This window comes from Antechinus flavipes, chromosome 1 (assembly GCF_016432865.1).
Source record: "Antechinus flavipes isolate AdamAnt ecotype Samford, QLD, Australia chromosome 1, AdamAnt_v2, whole genome shotgun sequence".
In the NCBI taxonomy this organism is placed as follows: Eukaryota; Metazoa; Chordata; class Mammalia; order Dasyuromorphia; family Dasyuridae; genus Antechinus; species Antechinus flavipes.
The window spans coordinates 98394807-98414123 of NC_067398.1; the positions used below are offsets into that span (position 1 = coordinate 98394807).

At 34.2% G+C, this 19317-nt stretch overlaps 1 protein-coding gene across 7 annotated transcripts in view; it reads left to right on the forward strand.

Annotated features, from left to right (window-relative positions):
* TTC39B (tetratricopeptide repeat domain 39B) overlaps positions 1-19317 on the forward strand; it is a 136560-nt gene that overhangs the window by 44102 nt on the left and 73141 nt on the right. For 3 of the 7 annotated variants that reach the window (XM_051987159.1, XM_051987169.1, XM_051987139.1), the window contains one exon: positions 11497-11531. Coding sequence is in view for 5 of the 7 variants with exons in the window: in XM_051987139.1 (XP_051843099.1) it covers positions 11497-11531 (35 nt within the window). In the remaining 2 variants the exon portion in view is untranslated. Of the gene's footprint in view, positions 1-6818; positions 6972-11496; positions 11532-19317 lie in introns of those variants that run through there. The other 4 variants (XM_051987179.1, XM_051987188.1, XM_051987130.1 and 1 more) reach the window with 4 other exon arrangements.

The window sequence follows — 19317 nt, forward strand, 5'->3', positions numbered from 1 at the left end:
TGATAGGTCATCTATAATATGAACAGTGGTGATTGTGAGCAATTCCGTTCTACTTCCTGGCATTATATATTCATTTTGGAAATAGTTTATGTAACTTTTAAATTGTACAGAACTCTACAATAGTAGAGTAACCTAGATCAAAAGAGATCAGATCTAATAGCATATACAGCATTTTATCACTGTCTTTTATTTTTATGAAATGAGGATAATCACCATCAGAGGGATTTAATTTGTATTTCTCTAATCAGTGGTGATTTAGAACATTTTTCTTATGAATTTTGATAGATTTGCTTCCTTCTTCTGAAAACTGCTTATTTATATCCATTGACCATTTATCATTTAGGGAATGACTATCATTTTTATAAATTTGACTCGATTTTATATATTTGGGAAATGAGGCCTTTATCAGAGAAACTTTTTTTACATTACTTCATTGTTTGTGGTACCTTTTAGCAAATTGTAATTTCCTTGATTTCTTTTTAATTTTTTTTTACTTTTGCTTTGTCTGAGACTGCTATCCCTTCTTCTTTTTTTTTTTTTTTTAACTTCAGCTGAAGCATGATAGTTTCTTCTCTAGTTTCTTATTTAAATTTTCCATATTTGTCCTTTTTTTTTTTTTTTTTTTTGTTGTTGTTGGATTCTGATTTCTAATCCATTATGCTTTCTATGTCTGTTTTATGGGTGAGTTTATCCCATTCACATTCAATTATAATTTTATATTCTCTTCCAGTGTTTTTTCTTCTATTTATCCTTCTTTTCTACTTTTTAACCTCTTTCTCTGTGTGTATATACAGATATACGTGTGTGTGTAAATGTATTTACACACACACACAATAGTGTCTTAATTATCTCCTGAAGTCCAATTCTAATTTTTAAGGAATTATTCTCTTCAGTTCAGTTCTATTTTTTAAGGTGTTAATTTTTTTAGTGTTTTTTGTACTTTTTTATCAAGCTATTATTTTCTTTTTATAATTTTCTTTCATCTCTAAATTCTTTTACTATTTTTTTCTTTACCACTATTATCGTTTTCATTAACATTTCCTGAAGTTCTTGTTGGACTTGAGTCCAGTTACCCTTTTTCTTTGAAGCTTTGTTTGTAGCTGTTTTCATATTTTCTTCTGAGTTTTAATTTCATTTTCCCTTCCATTGTAATAGATTTTATCATCTTTTTTTTTGTTGTTGTTTACTTATTTTTGTAGTCTATTTCTTGAGTTTGAACTTTAAGTTAAAGTTGGGTTCTGCTCAACTTAGGTTGAAGAGGCAAGTGTCCCAGTCTTCAGGCTTTTTTTTTTTTTTTTTGCTGTCTTTTTCAGAGTTAGTTTTGGGAGTCTGTGAGTTTTTGACACTTCCAAGGTGATGTGATCTGGGGAGAGAAATGGTTACTGCTATTCTGGTCTGTACACCAAAATCATCTAATTCTGGAATAGTAAGCAAAGAAGTCCTACCAAACTCCTTTTATATGAAACAAATATGGTACTGATATCCTAAACCTAGGAAGAGCAAAATTAGAGAAAAAAAGTTATAGATTAATTTCATTAATGAATATGCATTTAAAAATTCTAAGTATGACCAGGTGTGACCAGGTGTGATTTATACCAGGAATTCAGGGATGCTTTAACATAAGTTTAACTATTAACATAATATACTTATCAATAATAAAAGTAACAAAAGTCATATGATGACATTAAGAGATGCAGAAAAAGCTTTTGATAAAATACAATTCTTATCCCTATCAAAAACACTTAAAAACATAGATATAAATGGATTTTTCCTTGTGTTAAAAGCATCTATGTAAAACCATCAGCAAACATTATTTGTACTGGGGATAAGTTAAAAACCTTCCCAGTAAGGTCAAAAGTAAAGCAAGGATACTCATTCCAGAGTCACCAGAATTTAGCATTTACTAGAAATGTTAGCAATAGTATTAAGAGAAGAAAGAAAAATTGAAGAAATCAGAATGTGCATTGAGGTAATAAAATTACCTTTTTCTGCAGACAATATGATGATATACTTGGGAAAATCCTAAAAATTAAAATTAAAGTTAGTAGAAACAATAATTTTAGCAAAATAGTGGCATATAAAATAAACCTACACACATTATCAGTGTTTATTTATCACCAAAACTATTCAAGAAGATATGAGGTACTCCCTTTAAAATAATTGAGTGACTCCAGTAAGGTAGTAGTCCTTATTGCTCTGGGACTGCCACCCAGGTCTGTGACCTAGATCCAAATATGGACAAGTATATTGCATTGTCCAGAGTCCTGCCCTGCTTCTGGTGCTAGCAAAAGGGACTTCTGTAATTTCCTTCTGAGCAGTTGTTTGGATCTTCCTTTCTGGCTGTGAACAAAGAGGTCCAGAAATGGCTACTGATACCACTGATCCAGTTGCTCAAAAGGCCTGTTAATGGTTTTTGGGATGTAGTTGTATGATCTGTGCTCTGCTCTCATCCCATTGCAACAGATCTTTTCTGTTGACCTTCTAAGTTGTCTTGGGTTGGAAAATTATTTTGCCCTTTTCTTTTATTGGTTTTGCCATTGCAGGATTTATTTTCAAGCATTATTTAAAGTTTTGAGGAGTTTTGAGGGGAGATGTTGATTGAGTTTTCTTGCCTTTTCTCTAATATCTTGGTTCTGTCTGCATATTAGATAGATAAAGAAATTTGTCAAATTTAAAAGGAGTCATTCCCTAACTAATAATCTTTTAGTCTTTTGATGAAAAAAATCAAAACCCTATATAGTCATATAAAATGCTTTAAATCATTATTGATTAAAGAAAGGCAAATCGAAACAACTTTGAGATATCTTAGACCTATCATTGTTTAAAATAATAGAGAAGAAAGCATGTAATGTTGGAAGTAGAAAAATTAGAACACTAATTAACTTTTAGTGGAATTTTGGAGAGCAATTTGGAATTATGCCCAATGAGATATAAAACTTGGTATGCCCTTTGACCCACCAATCCCACTATTAGATCTTTTCCCCAAAGTGATCAGGGAAAAAAGGAAAATACTTACATGTTGTAAAATATTTATAGCAGATCTCTTTGTGGTAGCAAAGAGCTGGAAATTGATGGTATACTCATCAATTGGGGAATAACTGAATAAGCTGTGGTATATGATTGTGAAGGAATACTATGTGTTATAAGAAATGAGGAACTGGTTTATTTTTAGAAAAACATGGAAAGACTTGCATGAAATAAAAGTAGAACCAAGAGAACTTTGTACACAGTAACAGCAACAATATTTTAGGAAGAATTTTGAAAGATGAAATCATTTTGAGCTTTATAAATGTTCACATCAGCCATTAGAACCTATGAAGGAAAATGCTATTCACATACAGAAAAAGAACAGATAAATAGAAGTATGTATTGTATGGTTTTACACACACACACACACACACACACACACACACATTTGTGTCTAATGGTATTCTTCTCTGGGGGAGTGGGAAGGGAGGGAGGGAAACATACATAATAGAGAATAAAATAAAACTTAGAAGGAAACACAAAAAAGCAGAGTTATCTTTAAAAATAATGTATAGTATTTATTACATAGTTTATAAAAAAGTATACTATGTGAAATGGAAATTCACATTGGTTTTAATATCATATCTGTATATATATGCATATATACACACACACACATATATATATATATATATATATAAATATATATAAATTATTTTATATTGAAACCTTTTTATGTTGTATGATGTACATGGGAATTTTTGTTTTTGGCCTTTTTCGTAATTAAGTTCAAAATGGATATAAACATAAAAAAAGGAAAGTCACTGAGTTAAATTAGAAGTTCTGATTTGAGTTATGGTTTGGAATGGTGAAGAAATAGGTTAAAATGAAGAATTGAGGGGGAAAGAGATCTGAAAAGGGAATAGAAAAAAGGCAGCTTCAATGGAAACCTTAGTAGGAAACTCAGACGATAAGAAGGCTTCAGTTTCTAGTGGTTGATTGGTGCCCTTTAGTATCATCTATAATTGGGGAAAGGTAATACCTCTCCTAGGTGCTTTTTGTCCTGTGAATACCACCGCAGGGAAAGAAAAAAGTAGAAAGAAGCAACAGAGACTTTGGAGCTGATTGCTGTTGGATTGATTTACTGACATCTGATTGGACAACAGAAGAATTCTGATTCATGAACAAGTGGCTGGGTTTGTCTGCTTGATGAGCTTTGCCATTCTCTGGTTTATGGAAATAATTAGCCTGAGGAATAACTAGACTATAAAACACTTCCTCTGTGTCCTTCTAATGGGGACTAGGAGTTAAAAGAGTTTGTGCTTCAGTAAATAGAATCCAAAAGAATTTACAAAAGTATGTGAAGATTAGATTAGTTCAAAGAGAAACAGCTTTGTGGTGTTGGTGTTATAGAATGGACCAGTGATCTCAAGGCCTTCAGTCCAGAGTTGTGAGTTAGCCTGAGCACATGGTTTTTCTTTAACATGTATCTCTTTCCAGGTATCTATAAGTATGTGCTCACTCTCTCCACAGTTACTTGGTGCATTGGAAAGAGAATGTGAACTAGTTTTGTATTTGAACTATGATGTTTTGATTATTCCTTTATTTGCTTTTAATCGAGGACCTGTGATTATTGTTTTCCCCTTATGGTTATGTTAGTGGTTACATTTCCTGTTGTGTCATTTTGTGTTATCCTGGTGAGTAGTAGCTGGTTATATATAACTGGAAGTGCATTTTCTGTAGTGTTGAATAGAGGAAGAATATACTTTTAATAACACAGCTCCCCTGGGATTTTGAATGAGTTTGAATTGTAGCCCCTAAGTGGTAGTTCTCTAGGAATCTGTATCTTTCAGCTCCTTACAGAAGTCAGCTCCTTGCAGAAAGTCAATCAAGCAAGTTAGGTTACAATTGAATACTGGGTTTAGCCTAAGAAAGACAAATTTCAGTCCTGCCTCGGATACTTAGTAGTTAATCTATATGATTCTGAACAAACCACTTACCCTTGATGCCTCCCTGGGGGGAGGGGGGTTCCCCTTCCAGATCTAATTTGTGATTCTATGATCCCTAAGTTTACTAGATAGGTCTAGTGGTTGAGTCTTTTATCACAACATTTTCAGGGGAAAAGTGGTTTTGGTTGTGTTGAAAGATGCCACAGTTTTCCATTGTTTGACACCTGAAAAATAAGGTATTACTTGCTTAGGACTTAGTATGTCTCCTCAGAATAGCCTTTGTTGTGCTTTTCTCTTTTGATATTTAGTCGCTGGTACTTGCCCAGACACCATCCTTCTTATAAGTTTATGCTCCCTAGAGATGAGGTATTATGGATATTATTGTTGTTCATTGTGCAAATCAGGGTTGGAGTATTTACTGTTTTCGGAGAAAGAGAGTAAGCATTTAGGAAAAATTAGGAATAAATCCTATGAAAATAATTGCTCAAATATAGATGGCTAAAATATTAGATTTTAGAAAAATATTACTCTTTTCTCCAAATAAATGTAAACAAACTAACCACAAAATATTACTCATATAATGTATATTCTGCTGTTTGTATAAAATGAACTTTGGTGTACTAATTGATATTCTAGACCTTCTACAACTACAAATTAGAATGTGCTGTGTTTATTTTAATATTCAGAGAATATTGAAGGTTGTTATTAGTTTAAGTCACAAGTGGAAACTGTTGTTGAGGATGTGGTGTGTGATACATGAAAGATAAAGGACTACTTGTTGGAAAGGGGCAAAAGGAACTATAAAAGTAACACAGATATTAAAGTATGACCTTGCAAGGACTTCCCTGGCTGAATTTAACTCTGTAGCTGTTTCATCAACCTTAACTAGATCAGCCTTTAAGATTCTTCTTCATACTAATCTGCAATTAGTTTTTGGGGAAAAGATATATTCATCAACTTCAGCTCCATTTTGATATGTGTGGTGTTTGATTACAGTATGAATAATGCAAAATGCCTTTGTGCCTTCAACTCTAAATCCTGTGATTTTAAGAAATCACATTGAGAAGTTACTTTCATATTTTAGCCACATGGTGATTAATACCTTCCAGTAATATTTTGGAACAGGCTTTTTTTTTTTTTTTTAACTTTTTTGTGAAAAAAGATGGAAGTATTTTTATTTGGCAGCTCTGCATCTGGCATGTCAGCTCAGCAATGATAGTTATCCATTGTACTTTTTTGGGAACAAATTAGTTAAGGTGAAGAGAAAATGAAGGTTTAGATTCATAGATGGTTGGTTGGAACTGTATTTATTTTGTATAAACACATTTAGTGTATGTGTTAGCATATACATCTTGTTTTCCCCAAAGGAATGCCAGTTCCTTAAAAGTAGAGATTATTTATTTACTTACATTTCCAGCATCACATTTAATGATACTTCTTAATAGTCTATAGATTAAATGTCTATATCTTGATGTAGTTGCAAGTAAGAGTAGGACTCAGACAAATGAAGCACTCTTCTCTACTAGGACAAGCAGATGCCTTTTTTTTTTTTTTTTAATTTTATTTTAAATCACTTACGGTTTGAGAGGTGGCTGGAGCACTGAGAGGCACTTTACTTGGATCATTTAGCCAGGACGTGGCAGAAAGCAGGCTGCTTCTCAGAAATTCATGCTGCTTTTAATTCTGAGAGAAATGATAGGATGTCCTCTGACTTTTGATTAGTAAATAGACAAGTTTAGTTCCAGTATAGTTCAGGTGTGGCCTAATGCCAAAGTGATTGGTGGACTCTGTGACCTTTCAACATTCTTTACGACCTTAGGGTTCTTTGATTCTATTATTCTAAACAGTGAAGAGACAAGCGGAATGTTTAGTGAAAGCTGGAGTAGAAGGCTGAGGGACATCAGGTTAGGGATATTCAAGTAAAAGGGTCTGTGGAAAACTTTAACACATCTTCTAGTTGATTGATTTTATAAAATGAACAACTGTAAAGATCCACGTGGCTGCTCATCACAAGATTTTATTGAGTTAGCTGTTGAAGAGAATAATGTACTAGAGGTAAGTTGTAGGAGAAAAGGCCATAAATAATTACTTCCTAATGGAATTGCTGTCATTTGGAATTTGTGGCTTTTATTTGACTTTTGCACCAAACATTTTTTTTTCTTTCTTTTTTCCCCCTAAAAGTACTATATGCCATGAACTTGGAATAAATTAAGCAAATTAATGTGAACTTTTGGTTATCATTTGAACCCATTTGTATAGAATAAAACTAGGCAGGGAATCGTTGCTTTTGTAATCTTACCTCCTCCACTATACTTTTATCCTCTAAAACAGGTCTAGAATGATATAAACATATGCAACTTGATTTTTTTTTGGGAGGTAACTTCCCCAAGTATTTATTTCTGAGGTCCTCAGTCATGTTTCCTAAATAATAAATGGCTAATCCAGAATTATACAGCAACCAATGACAGCTGATCATAATCTAAATCATTTGTGAACTTCTATTCTTCTTCCACACCTCTAAATATTTTCCTTCTCACTTATTTTTGAGGAAGAGACAGTCTTCCTTCTTATTGAAGCTAATCTGTACTTAGAATCCCATTTCTTCTTGTTTTCTCTGTGGTCTTTCCCATCCAATCATCCCTCATCTTTTTTTCTTTTTTTAAAATAATAAATATTTTTTTCAATTACTAAAAATCTTCCTTCTCTCCCTGAATATTGTGCACACTCCCACCCCACTTCCACCTTGAGAATGAAAGGAAAACAATACCTTTGTTACAGACATGCAGTCAAGGAAAAAAATTTCCCACATTGTTCATATTAAGAAAAATATGTCATTCTGCACTCTTGGTTTCTTACTTTTCTATCAGTATATGTAGAGCACTTTTGGAATTCTGATTGGTCATTATGTTTATCCTTAATTCTTTTAGCATTGTTTGTACTATGATACTAATGCATAAATTTTCTTTGGTTCTGTTACTTTGTTCTGTATCAGTACATATAAATCTTCCAGATTTTTCTAAAATCATTCCCATCATCATTTCCTACAGCACCATAGGATTCTACTTTATATACTGTAACATCCATTCCCCAATTGATGAGCACTTACTCAGATTCCCATTCTTTGCTACTTCAAAAAGAGTTATGAATATTTCTGTATATCTTTAGTTTGTTTTGCTTAGGAATTCCTTCTCTTATTCTTTGTTTCTTTTGCTAGAGTTAGAAATGCATTAAGTTATCTAAAAGACTTATAGGCCCTTTAAGAAATTGGGATAAGGAACAGGTAAGAAGTGAGGAGGATGAGGAAGGATGAGAGGCAGTCTGACAGGAAATCAGTTAGTGAGGACTTACTATGTGGTATAAAGGGAACTAACATTGATTGTACAATCTGAATTATAGTCCTGACTCTGCTTACTGTGTGACCTTGGGCAGTCAGTGAATCTTAGGCGGTGCCATCTGTTTCACCTGTAAAATGATGGGTTTGGCCTGGGTAATCAGAATTCCTTTTGAGCACTTTAATTCTTGTTTTCCTGTTTTAATCAGGGATTAAATCTCCCTACAAATATTTGAGTGTGTAAAAGAATGATTGATGCTTGTGCAAATGGTACTAATTGGATAAGATGTTTTTTATTCAAGTTTATGGTGTTGTAAAAAAGTTGGAACAATACATAGGATGTATGGACATTCTGTGCAGAAACAAATATCATATATGTATGTAATCTAGACTTTGTTACCTGGAAATAGTCATAGGCAACCAGCCAGAAAAAAAAACCTCTGTGCTGTAGTTTGTATGCTGTAAAATTTCCTGAAAAAGGGCCTAATCTTTTTTTCTGTGAATTTAAAGCCTCTGTCCAAAGGTTGAAAAAATGCACAGAAAAAGTAGTTAGAAAATAAAATTAAAAGAATATCTTACAGATTCTCAAAAGTTTTGTAAGCAGAATGCTTTAGCAAAATTTCAAAATTTTGAGAAAATTGATTATGAATATGGAAATTAGTCAAAAACAACAATTAGGAAAATAACAGTTTTTACTAACTTTTCTTTGAATCTTATCTGGAGTAATCTCTTACTCCCAAGTGGGAGTGAGTAGAGGTATTGCTGATGGGAATGGCTGACCAAGTTGTTTATGATTGTAATGGGATATTAATTATAGGAAATGACAAGCAGAATGATTTCAGAAAAATTTGGAAATACATACCTGAATGATATATAATGAAGTGAGCAGAATCAGGAGAACATTGTTTACAGTAACCACATTATTGTACAATGAATAACTGTGAGTGACTTGGCTATTCTTAGCAATACAGTGACCTAAGACAATTCCAAAGGACTCAAGATGAAAAATGCCATCTGCCTCTAGAGAAAGAACTTACGCTGTCTGAATATAGACTGAAGCATAGTCTTCTTTCCCTCTCTCTTTCCTTCTCTTTCTCCCTCTCTCTTCCCCTCTCCCCCGCTCCCCACATACACACACAGTGACTGAAACTTGACTCTCCACTAATGACACAAGTCATTATGTGACTAATATGGAAAAGTTTTACATGATTGTGCATGTATAATGCATAATAAATTGCTTGATAACTCATGATGTGGGAGGGAAGAGAGGGAACTTAAAATGTAAAGGAAATTTTAAAAATGATAATTGTTTTATGTATAGTGTGTGTGTGGGAATAAAATATTTTCAAATAAAAGAAATGGTCAGAGAAATAGTTGTCTGTCAGCTTAATTAATATGGTACGTGTGATGTTTTTGTCAATGGTGAATGGACTGAAATTATTGGATAGATAGAAAAGAAAATAAAGGGAAGTTGCAGCTAAATAGAAAGATGACTCACAGGCTGCCCTTGGGGATACAAAGTTCTGAGGGTTTGAGAAAGAACTGAAAGGTCAAGGAATTGAAAGTCATAGTGTGGGTGAAGAGAGGATTTGAGAAAGGAAGGTTGAAAAAGTGAAAAGCGAATAGATTATGGGCAGAGGAGGATATTGTAATTCTTGAACTTGGAGGTGTGGTACCTTTTGAGGTATGATTAATTTCGTGTGTAGCTGAGGTAACATGCAGCAAGTAGATCATGGAAAACAATGTGGTTGGAGAACTGAGTGGTTAGGATGTTTAAAGGAGAGTCAATATGAATGCTGAAATCAAATATGAGGGTAAGAGTTACAGAAGACAGAATTTTTTTTAGCCAGATAATGAATTGCTAGGTACCAGACTCATTGATGAAGAGAAAAAAAATGATTTGGAGGTCTGTAGTCAATAGCTAGCAGGAATATATGAATTGCATGAGCCTCAAAGAAGGAGAGGTGACTGAGTAATGGAAGTAAGGGGAAAACCTAGAAGGAGTAATGGGGGACTAAAGGATTTTTCCAGCTCCCCTGCCTCAGTAAGCAGAGGGGAATGAGAAAAGGGTGGCTTGTGTCATTAGTGGAGGGTCAGGTTCAGTAATAACTAGAAGATAGAAGAAGAAAAGGAAAAGATTTAAGATGAAGGCAAATTTGTTGTCTATGGAATAGGCATTCCCGAAGATACAGTAGAAGGAATGAGTTGCATTTGGTTCACACTTTGGGGTGGGAAGATTGATGCAATTTGGGTCTTGACCTACAGGGTTTCTAAATCACTGGGATATATTGAGTATGACCAAGTATGAGAATGTTCATCACTGAGTAAAAGATGCCATTCTTTTTCCCAAAGGATGCTGGAGATTAGTCTGGAGACAAGGTAGAGCACAAGATGGAAGGCAGATGGTGAAATGGGAGATTCCATTTCACTATTCCAAAGGCTAGGTAGGAAACTGTACAGCAGGAGATGGAAATTCCACTCCCCATTTCTTCCCTGAAGGGACAGGTGCAGCAGGTGGTGGAAAACTTGAGATCAAAGGGATGTTTGATTCTCTTTGCACAGGAGGTTCTCTACATCTTCCTTGAGAGATCAGGCTGGCATCAGAATCTTGAGCTCCCTCAACCAATGCAAATAGATAGCTTCTTAGCAATTTACAATTGCAGAGAATTGCCCAAGATTTCTGACTTGCTGAGGGTCATATAGCCAGGGTGTGTGTGTGTGTGTGTGTGTGTGTGTGAAAAATGATTGCCATCTATCTGTCTTTCTGTCTATCTACTATACTATATTTCATTGTTGTGAACTTTAAATGGAAGATAACTCTTGATTTTTTGCTTTTCATTTGTGTTTTCTTTTATATTGTCAGAATTTTAGTCTTACTGAGTTTTCTATCTTTCTTGGGTTGACATTTTGTACCTATTTTTCTCAGTGCTTTGAAATTTGGTCTCTGAATATCTAAAATGCATGTCACGGTATTAAAAAAATGTAAGAGAAATGTGCCCATTCATAATTATGACTAGGCAGTGACTTTATATTAAATACATGCATGTGATATTAGTATTTTCTAGAATTTGACCAGTAAGGTTACATGAAAAAAATGTTGAAGAGTCATGATACTGAATAATCAATAACATGATTTGTATTAAAATGTGACTTAGAGTGTTTTATTCAATAAGTGATTTTTCCCTCCCCCACATTATTAAATACCAACGTTCACTTATTATGGAAAACTCACTGTATTTTTTTTTCTAGGAAACTTTTGAAGATGCCTTTGAAAACCTCCCATTGTAAGTACATCATATTTCTTTCTTTTTATTTAAATTAAAGCCTTTTATTTTTCAAGACATATGCATAAACAATTCTTTAATGTCAGCCCTAACAAAATCTTTTGTTCCAGTTTTCCCTCTCTTCCCCCATGCCCTCCCCTAGATGGAAAGTAGTCCAATATATATATATTAAGTCCTATATATGCATACATATTTATGCAGTTATTGTGCTGCACAAGAAAAATCAAATAAAACCAGTAAAAAAAAGAAGCAGCAGAATAAAATGCAAGCAAACAACAACAAAAAGAGTGAAAATGCTATCTTGTGAACCACATTCAGTTCCCACAGTCCTTCCTCTGGGTGTAGATGGCTCTCTTCATCACTGAACAAGTGGAACTGATTTGAGTCATCTCATTATTGAAGAGAGCCACGTCTGTCAGTATTGATCATTGTATAGTCTTACTGTTGCCATATACAATGATCGCCTGGTTCTGCTTATTCACTTAGCATCAGTTCACGTAAGTCTCTCCAGGCCTCTCTAAAATCATCCTGCTGATCATTTCTTACAGAACAATAATATTCCATAATATTCATATACAATAGCTTATTCAGCCATTCTCCAATTGATGTACATCCATTCAGTTTCCACTTTCTTACCACTACAAAAAACGCTGCCACAAACAGTTTTGCACATGTGGGTCCCTTTCCCCTCATTTAAGATCTCTTTGGGATAAAAGCCCAGCAGTAATACTGCTGAATCAAAGGGTATGTACAATTTGATAGCTTTTTGAGTATAGTTCCAAATTGCTGTTCATAATGATTGTATCTGTTCATAAGTTCCACCACCAAGGCATCAGTGTCTCAGCTTTTCCATATCCCCTCCAACATTTGTCATTATCTTTACTGAGTACATCATATTTCTTAAAAAGTGAATTTTGTGATGATTCTTTTGTGGTGATTTTCTTCTTTATAATATAATCGTTCTCTCTGGGAGAAAGCAGGTTTCTTGAGAAGGTTTTCTGGAGGCAGTCTTAGTTGCAGTTCAGATCAATAATTACCCCAAATGCAGCCAGGTGATAAAAGTCCAGATCTTTTATTGTCTCCAATACAGTCTGGTTAGCTTAGAGGCCTATCTCTCTGCTTGGTTCCAAGAGCTCCCTCCAATGTCTCCAAATCCAAAAGTTTGTCCTTCAGCCCAGCCAGCACCAAGTTGAATCTGTCTTGCCTCTGAGAGAGGGCTTCTGGCTCTCAATCTCCCAGAGTGCTCCTCTCTGACCCCAGTCAATGTTCCGAAGTAAAACTCCTCATTCAGAGAGGGCTTCTGGCTGAACTCACTTGACGCTCCCCTCTCAATCTAAATTCAGCTGAACTCTCTTGACTGGGCTCACTGAAGCTCTATTTATGCTCCTTCTAGAGAGAGGGATTGTGGGATGTGAGAGAGAGGGATTATGAGTTTCTTCCCAGAGTGCTCTCTGGCCCTAAGAGCTTTAAGGGAGGTGTGAATTCGGATATCTCATACTAAACCCTGAAATCTTCCAAATGTGTGAACTCCAGTGATTAAAGGTGTGAACACAAGCATTGTATCAATTAGTTCTACTTAGTACCTTGTTTCAGGTCTGGTAAAACATCTCCTTGTAAGATTAGATCAAGGATACTGAACCATGCTAAATTAGATAATTATTGTCCCTATCAATCTAATGACTTAACGGTTTGTAAAAATTCCAACATTCTTTAAATAAGAAATTAATTTAAATAATTTAATTATTTAAACAAATTTAAATAATTTAAAATTTAAATCAGAAATTAAAAAATTTAAAAACTTTTATTCCCACCTTTGCTCATGATGATGATTGCTGTTGTGGCATAAGTAGACCTGGGAAGGAATATTCACTAATCCACAGTTTGACCAAATTCTTTATGAGTAGTGGTAATTAAAGAATTGTTTTAAAGTACAGTATCAGCTGTGTGAGAGATTTTTTGAGAAATATTGGGTATACTTTTAAGAAAGAAGAAAAGTCACTCTTGTATGACTGGGATTTATTATGTATTTGAGAATATACGTGCTTGTCTACAGGGAAAGAGAAAAACTCTTGAAAAATACTGTCCTTTCTTTTTGTCTTTTATTTTAATATTTTCTCATTTCCATTAGCTTGAAGTGTGTTGAGTACAACTTTCCATATTTCTTCCCAAATTAGCTGTGACTTTGTCTTCTAATAGATAGCTAATATAAATATCTATCCTTGATGAAATTTATCTCTTAAGTAAATGGAATCATCTTTGGTTAATTTTCTTTTTGAGTTCTCACCAGGAGACCAATGAAGACTTGAGTATAAGGTGGTATATAAAATCCTAAGAGACCTGAGATCATGTCCCTGTTCTCTGTGCCACATTGTGACTTTGAAAAAGTATATCCTTTCTGGACCTTGGATTGGTTCTTTATTTGCATGAAATAAAGGGGTGGGGCTGAAACAGAAATGCTTAATTTGAGGTCCATCAATCCTCTGAGAGGTTTGTGTATGAGTTTCAGGGGGTGGGGCTGAAATTGGATGAGAAGAAAATTAATTCATTTTTACCACCTCTAACTGAACCATAACGTTTCTTCAATTAAACCAACCAACATGATTCTGAGAAGGGGTCTCTAGGCTTCATTAGACTACCAAGGGGTGGTATATTTCACAAAAAGGTTAAGAACTAGGTTAGGTGTTTAAAGTCTCTTGCATCCCTAAATCCCTTCCTAAGACCACACATTTGTGGGTGTGTGTAGGTCTGGAGAATATTTCTGATGATGACTTGAGGGTAAGGTGGTATATAAAATACCTGCTGTCCTAGGCAGCTCAGAAATACAGGTGTCCAGATTGTACAAATGCTTGTCCTGATAGGACAATAGGACAGGTTATAAAAGTATAGGTTTACTTAGCTATAGGGCTAAATATGGAAAAGTATATATATATATATATATATATATATATATATATATATATATATGTGTGTGTGTGTGTGTGTGTGTGTGTGTGTGTGTGTGTGTGTGTAAAAATATATATTTTGATCTTGTTTAGTTGAATGCCAATTCCTCCTTCATCTATTTTTCCCCCACTTAGGTAACATTTACAGTGGTAGCTCGTGGTGTGTATAAGGCTGTAAAGCTGTGGTAAAAGTATTAAGTGCAAGGAGGTACAGAGTCCTCTCTGCTGGTGGTTTCACATGTCAGAGGCACTGCTAGATACTATGTCACCAAGCCTTAGGTTACATATGAAATAAATAAACCTTTTATGTTCTTGATGGCCTAAGTGGATGAAAAAAGGGTGCTGTTGATCAGCATTGTTTTATTCTCTGTTACTTATAATCCTATCTACTTTGCAGGCTAGAAACTTCCCATCTGAAATTTTGTATTCAACAAAGAAGCCTAGCAACTTTTTCTCTTCAAATTTTGACCATTCCTTGACACCTGACCATAGTTTTATCACACACAAAGGTATAAATAATTACAAGAAAAGATAGACTGCTCATATAGGAAAAATTAAGGGAAAACATACAGAAAACTTGAAATTTGTTTGAAATATTAAAAAGGGCTGGAGAAAGGTTTTTATTGTATTTCATAGATTCTTTATGGAGAATTTATGGAAAGTCAAACAAGAACCATTAAAAATGTGTGTGATCTAGATTAGTAAAGTGGATACCTAAATTAGCAAGATCATGAATTCATTAAAGTATATATATATTTCTTTTTTTTTTAAATAATTTTTTATTGATAGAACACATGCCAGGGTAATTTTTTACAGCATTATCCCTTGCATTCATTTCTGTTCCGATTTTTCCCCTCCCTCCCTCCACCCCTTCCCCCAGATGGCAAGAGTCCTTTACATGTTGAATAGGTTGCAGTATATCCTAGGTACAATATATGTGTGCAGAACCAAACAGTTTTCTTGTTGCACAGGGAGAATTGAATTCAGAAGGTATAAATAACCCGGGAGGAAAAACATAAATGCAAGCAGTTTATATTCATTTCCAGTGTTCTTTCTCTGGGTGTAGCTGCTTCTGTCCATCTTTGCTCAATTAAGGCTCTCTTTATCAAAGAGGTCCACTTCCATCAGAATACATCCTCAAAAAGTATCATTGTTGAGGTATATAATGATCTTCTGGTTCTGCTCATTTCACTCAGCATCAGTTCATGTAAGTCTCGCCAGTCCTCTCTGTATTCATCCTGCTGGTCGTTCCTTACAGAACAATAATATTCCATAACGTTCATATACCACAATTTACTCAACCATTCTCCAATTGATGGACATCCTTTCATTTTCCAGCTTCTAGCCACTACAAACAGGGCTGCCACAAACATTTTGGCACATACAGGTCCCTTTCCTTTCTTTAGTATCTCTTTGGGGTATAAGCCCAGTAGAAACACTGCTGGATCAAAGGGTATGCACAGTTTGATAACTTTTTGAGCATAGTTCCAAATTGCTCTCCAGAATGGCTGGATGTGTTCACAATTCCACCACCAATGTATCAGTGTCCCTGTTTTCCCACATCCCCTCCAACATTCCCCATTATCTTTCCCTGTCATTCTAGCCAATCTGACTAGTGTGTAGTGGTATCTCAGAGTTGTCTTAATTTGCATTTCTCTGATTAATAATGATTTGGAGCATATTTTCATATGTCTATAAATAGTTTCAATTTCTTCGTCTGAGAATTGTCTGTTCATATCCTTTGACCATTTATCAATTGGAGAATGGTTTGATTTCTTATAGATTAGGGTCAGTTCTCTATATATTTTGGAAATGAGGCCTTTATCAGAACCTTTGATTGTAAAAATGTTTTCCCAGTTTATTGTTTCCCTTCTAATCTTGTTTGCATTTGTTTTGTTTGTACAAAAACTTTTCAATTTGATATAATCAAAATTTTCTATGTTGTGGTCAATAGTGATCTCTAGTTCTTCTTTGGTCATAAATTCCTCCCTCTTCCACAGGTCTGACAGGTAAACTATCCTATGCTTTTCCAATTTATTTATAATCTCATTCTTTATGCCTAGGTCATGAATCCATTTTGACCTTATCTTGGTGTACGGTGTTAAGTGTGGGTCAATGCCTAGTTTCTGCCATACTGATTTCCAATTTTCCCAGCAATTTTTGTCAAATAATGCATTCTTATCCCAGAAACTATATTTCTTTACTTTTGCTAAAACTCAGTCTGTTTTCATGATTTATATTCTTATTTTGAAGAATGAAACATAAACAAAACAAAACAAAACAGAAAAGACCTGAACAGTCAAAAGAAAGGTTGCAGTTCATGCATTTTACTTATAACCGAGGTTCTTACTCAGATCCTTTGGTCTTAATTTGAACATACTTCTATTACTGGTAGTACTTTTTTTCAGGTTATAACAGATTAGATATAGCAAATTAAAAGGTTGAGGCCTACTAGAGGTAGATGTCTGACAAGCAGAAAGAAGTGATAATTGAGAACAAGTAAACAGGTCATAGATTTTGGAGCTGTATGGCCTCTTAGAGATCATCTAGTTTAAACTTCTTCATCTGATAGATAAAGACCGAGGGAAGTTAAGTGACTTGCCTAATATAAAAAGTGACAGAGATGAAATTTAGACTCAAGTCCTTTACCTCCCAAGCCATTCTTCTTTCTACTTTTTGTCATTTTGTGCCTTATGTATCTTTGAGCTTCTTCAAAAGTAACAGTTATTCCTCAATTAACTTTCTTTTCCTATTATTGGGAAAGAATTACTTCCTTTGATGCTATATATTTTCCTTTATTGATGTGTGAATTAAAATTTCAGCTTTGAATGTATTCCTTGTGGTCCCACAGCGTGGTATAGTGGCAGCATGGGATTTGAACTATTGTCATTGGATACCGGATTTGTTGCACTTTCTATTACTTTTCTCTCTCCTTTTTTCTCTTTCTGTCACCAAAAGTGAAAAAGACTAATTTTTATTCAGTTGCTTCTAACTAATTTCATTACTATTTTATTTTAATTGAACATAGTGTCACATGATTTAGCTCTTCCAGAGTCTCATTCATATATATTTTCTTATTTATGCAATGAGGATTGCCTACAAAGTACAAAAAGCCTAGATTATTGTGAGGTTCAAACATGATAATTTACATTATAATAGTGCTTTGAAAACTGTACTCATATTTATATGGATCTGTGATCTCATTGACTTAGGAGTTTTCTCCAACAATGCAGATTGCAACTCATCCATGCTAATTTATACAAGCTTGCCAATTTATACATGCTTACATATACACTTGTATATGTGCACATATATATACACACACATATTTGCCTATCCTATATATCCATAAATTCTAATGTGTTATAGTAGCTGTGGAGGTGAACATTGATTCTCTCTCTCTCTTTTTTTACTTACTTTTTTTTTTTACTCTTTACTTTTCTAATTACGTGCAGAGATAGTTTTCAGCATTCATTTTTGTAAGATTCTGAGTTCCATAATTTTCCCAACCCCAAGAAAACACAATCTGACATAGGTATACATGTGCAATCATTTAAAACATATTTTAATATTAGTCATGTTGTGAAAGAAAAATCAGAACAAAAGAGGAAAACCACAAAAAAGAAAAAACAACCCAAAAAAGTGAAAAGAGTATTCTTCAATCTGCTTTCAATCTTCATAGTTCTTTCTGTGGATCTGAATAGCATTTTTCACTTCAGTCTATTGACTGAATCACAATATTGCTGAGAAGAGCTAAATCTATCATAGTGATTATCATTCAGTCTTGCTGTTACTGTGTACAATATTCTCTTGGTTTTGTTCACTTCATTCAGCATTAGTTCATGTAGATCTTTCCAGGCTTTTCTGAAATCTGTCTGCTCATCATTTCTTATACAACAATAGCATTCCATTACATTCATAAACTTCAACTTATTCAACCATTCCCCAATTGATGGGCATCCCCTCAATTTCCAGTTTCTTGCCACAACAAAAAGACCTGATACAAAGATTTTTTGCACATATGGGTACTTTCCTCTTTTTTATGATCTTTCTGGCATACAAGCTTAGTAGTGACACTGCTGGAGCAAAAGGTATGCATGATTTTATAGCACTTTGGGCATAGTTCCAAATGGCTCTCCAAAATGGTTGGATCAGTTCCCCACTCACCCAACAATGCATTAGTGGGTTTCCATTGATTTTCAAAGAACACAGTGGAGCCTGATCTCTGATAAATTCTGTTGTGCTGGAAAGACTTCATATATTAATTTCAGCAGAAATCTTTACATGTTTTCTAAGCATCATTTTAGCTAAGAATAAAGAAGCGCATCACCATGAATAATATAGGCTGGCCATTTGTTAGTGAATTCTTTGAATGAAGTGTATTGTATTTTATGATATGATACCTCTAAAAACAGATTTTTGAAATTATATGATTATTAAATAGGGAACTAATTTTATGTTGCAACTTGTATGGCTGGTTTTAAATAAATTTTTAGTTAATATAGACTATTTCCTGAAATAGACATTCCAAGGAATAGAGCATTTGATATTATGGGAAATGCATGAGTACATATATGTATGTATGTACGAGAAAAAGAGAGAGAGAGAGAGAATGTGTGTGTGTGTGTGTGTGTGTGTGTGTGTGTGTGTGTGTGTGTGTAGTTTTGGAGATAGGGAGAGAAATAGTTTAAATTCTATTTTCTGCGTTCTGGGGACAACTTTATTTGTATATGATAATTCTTTTTATCCCCTTTTATATTTGGGTATTATAGAGTATGCTTTAGTTTGAGGATCATGAAAACTCATCTGGATTTAGGAAACTTTTATTAAAGTTGAGGTTTGAA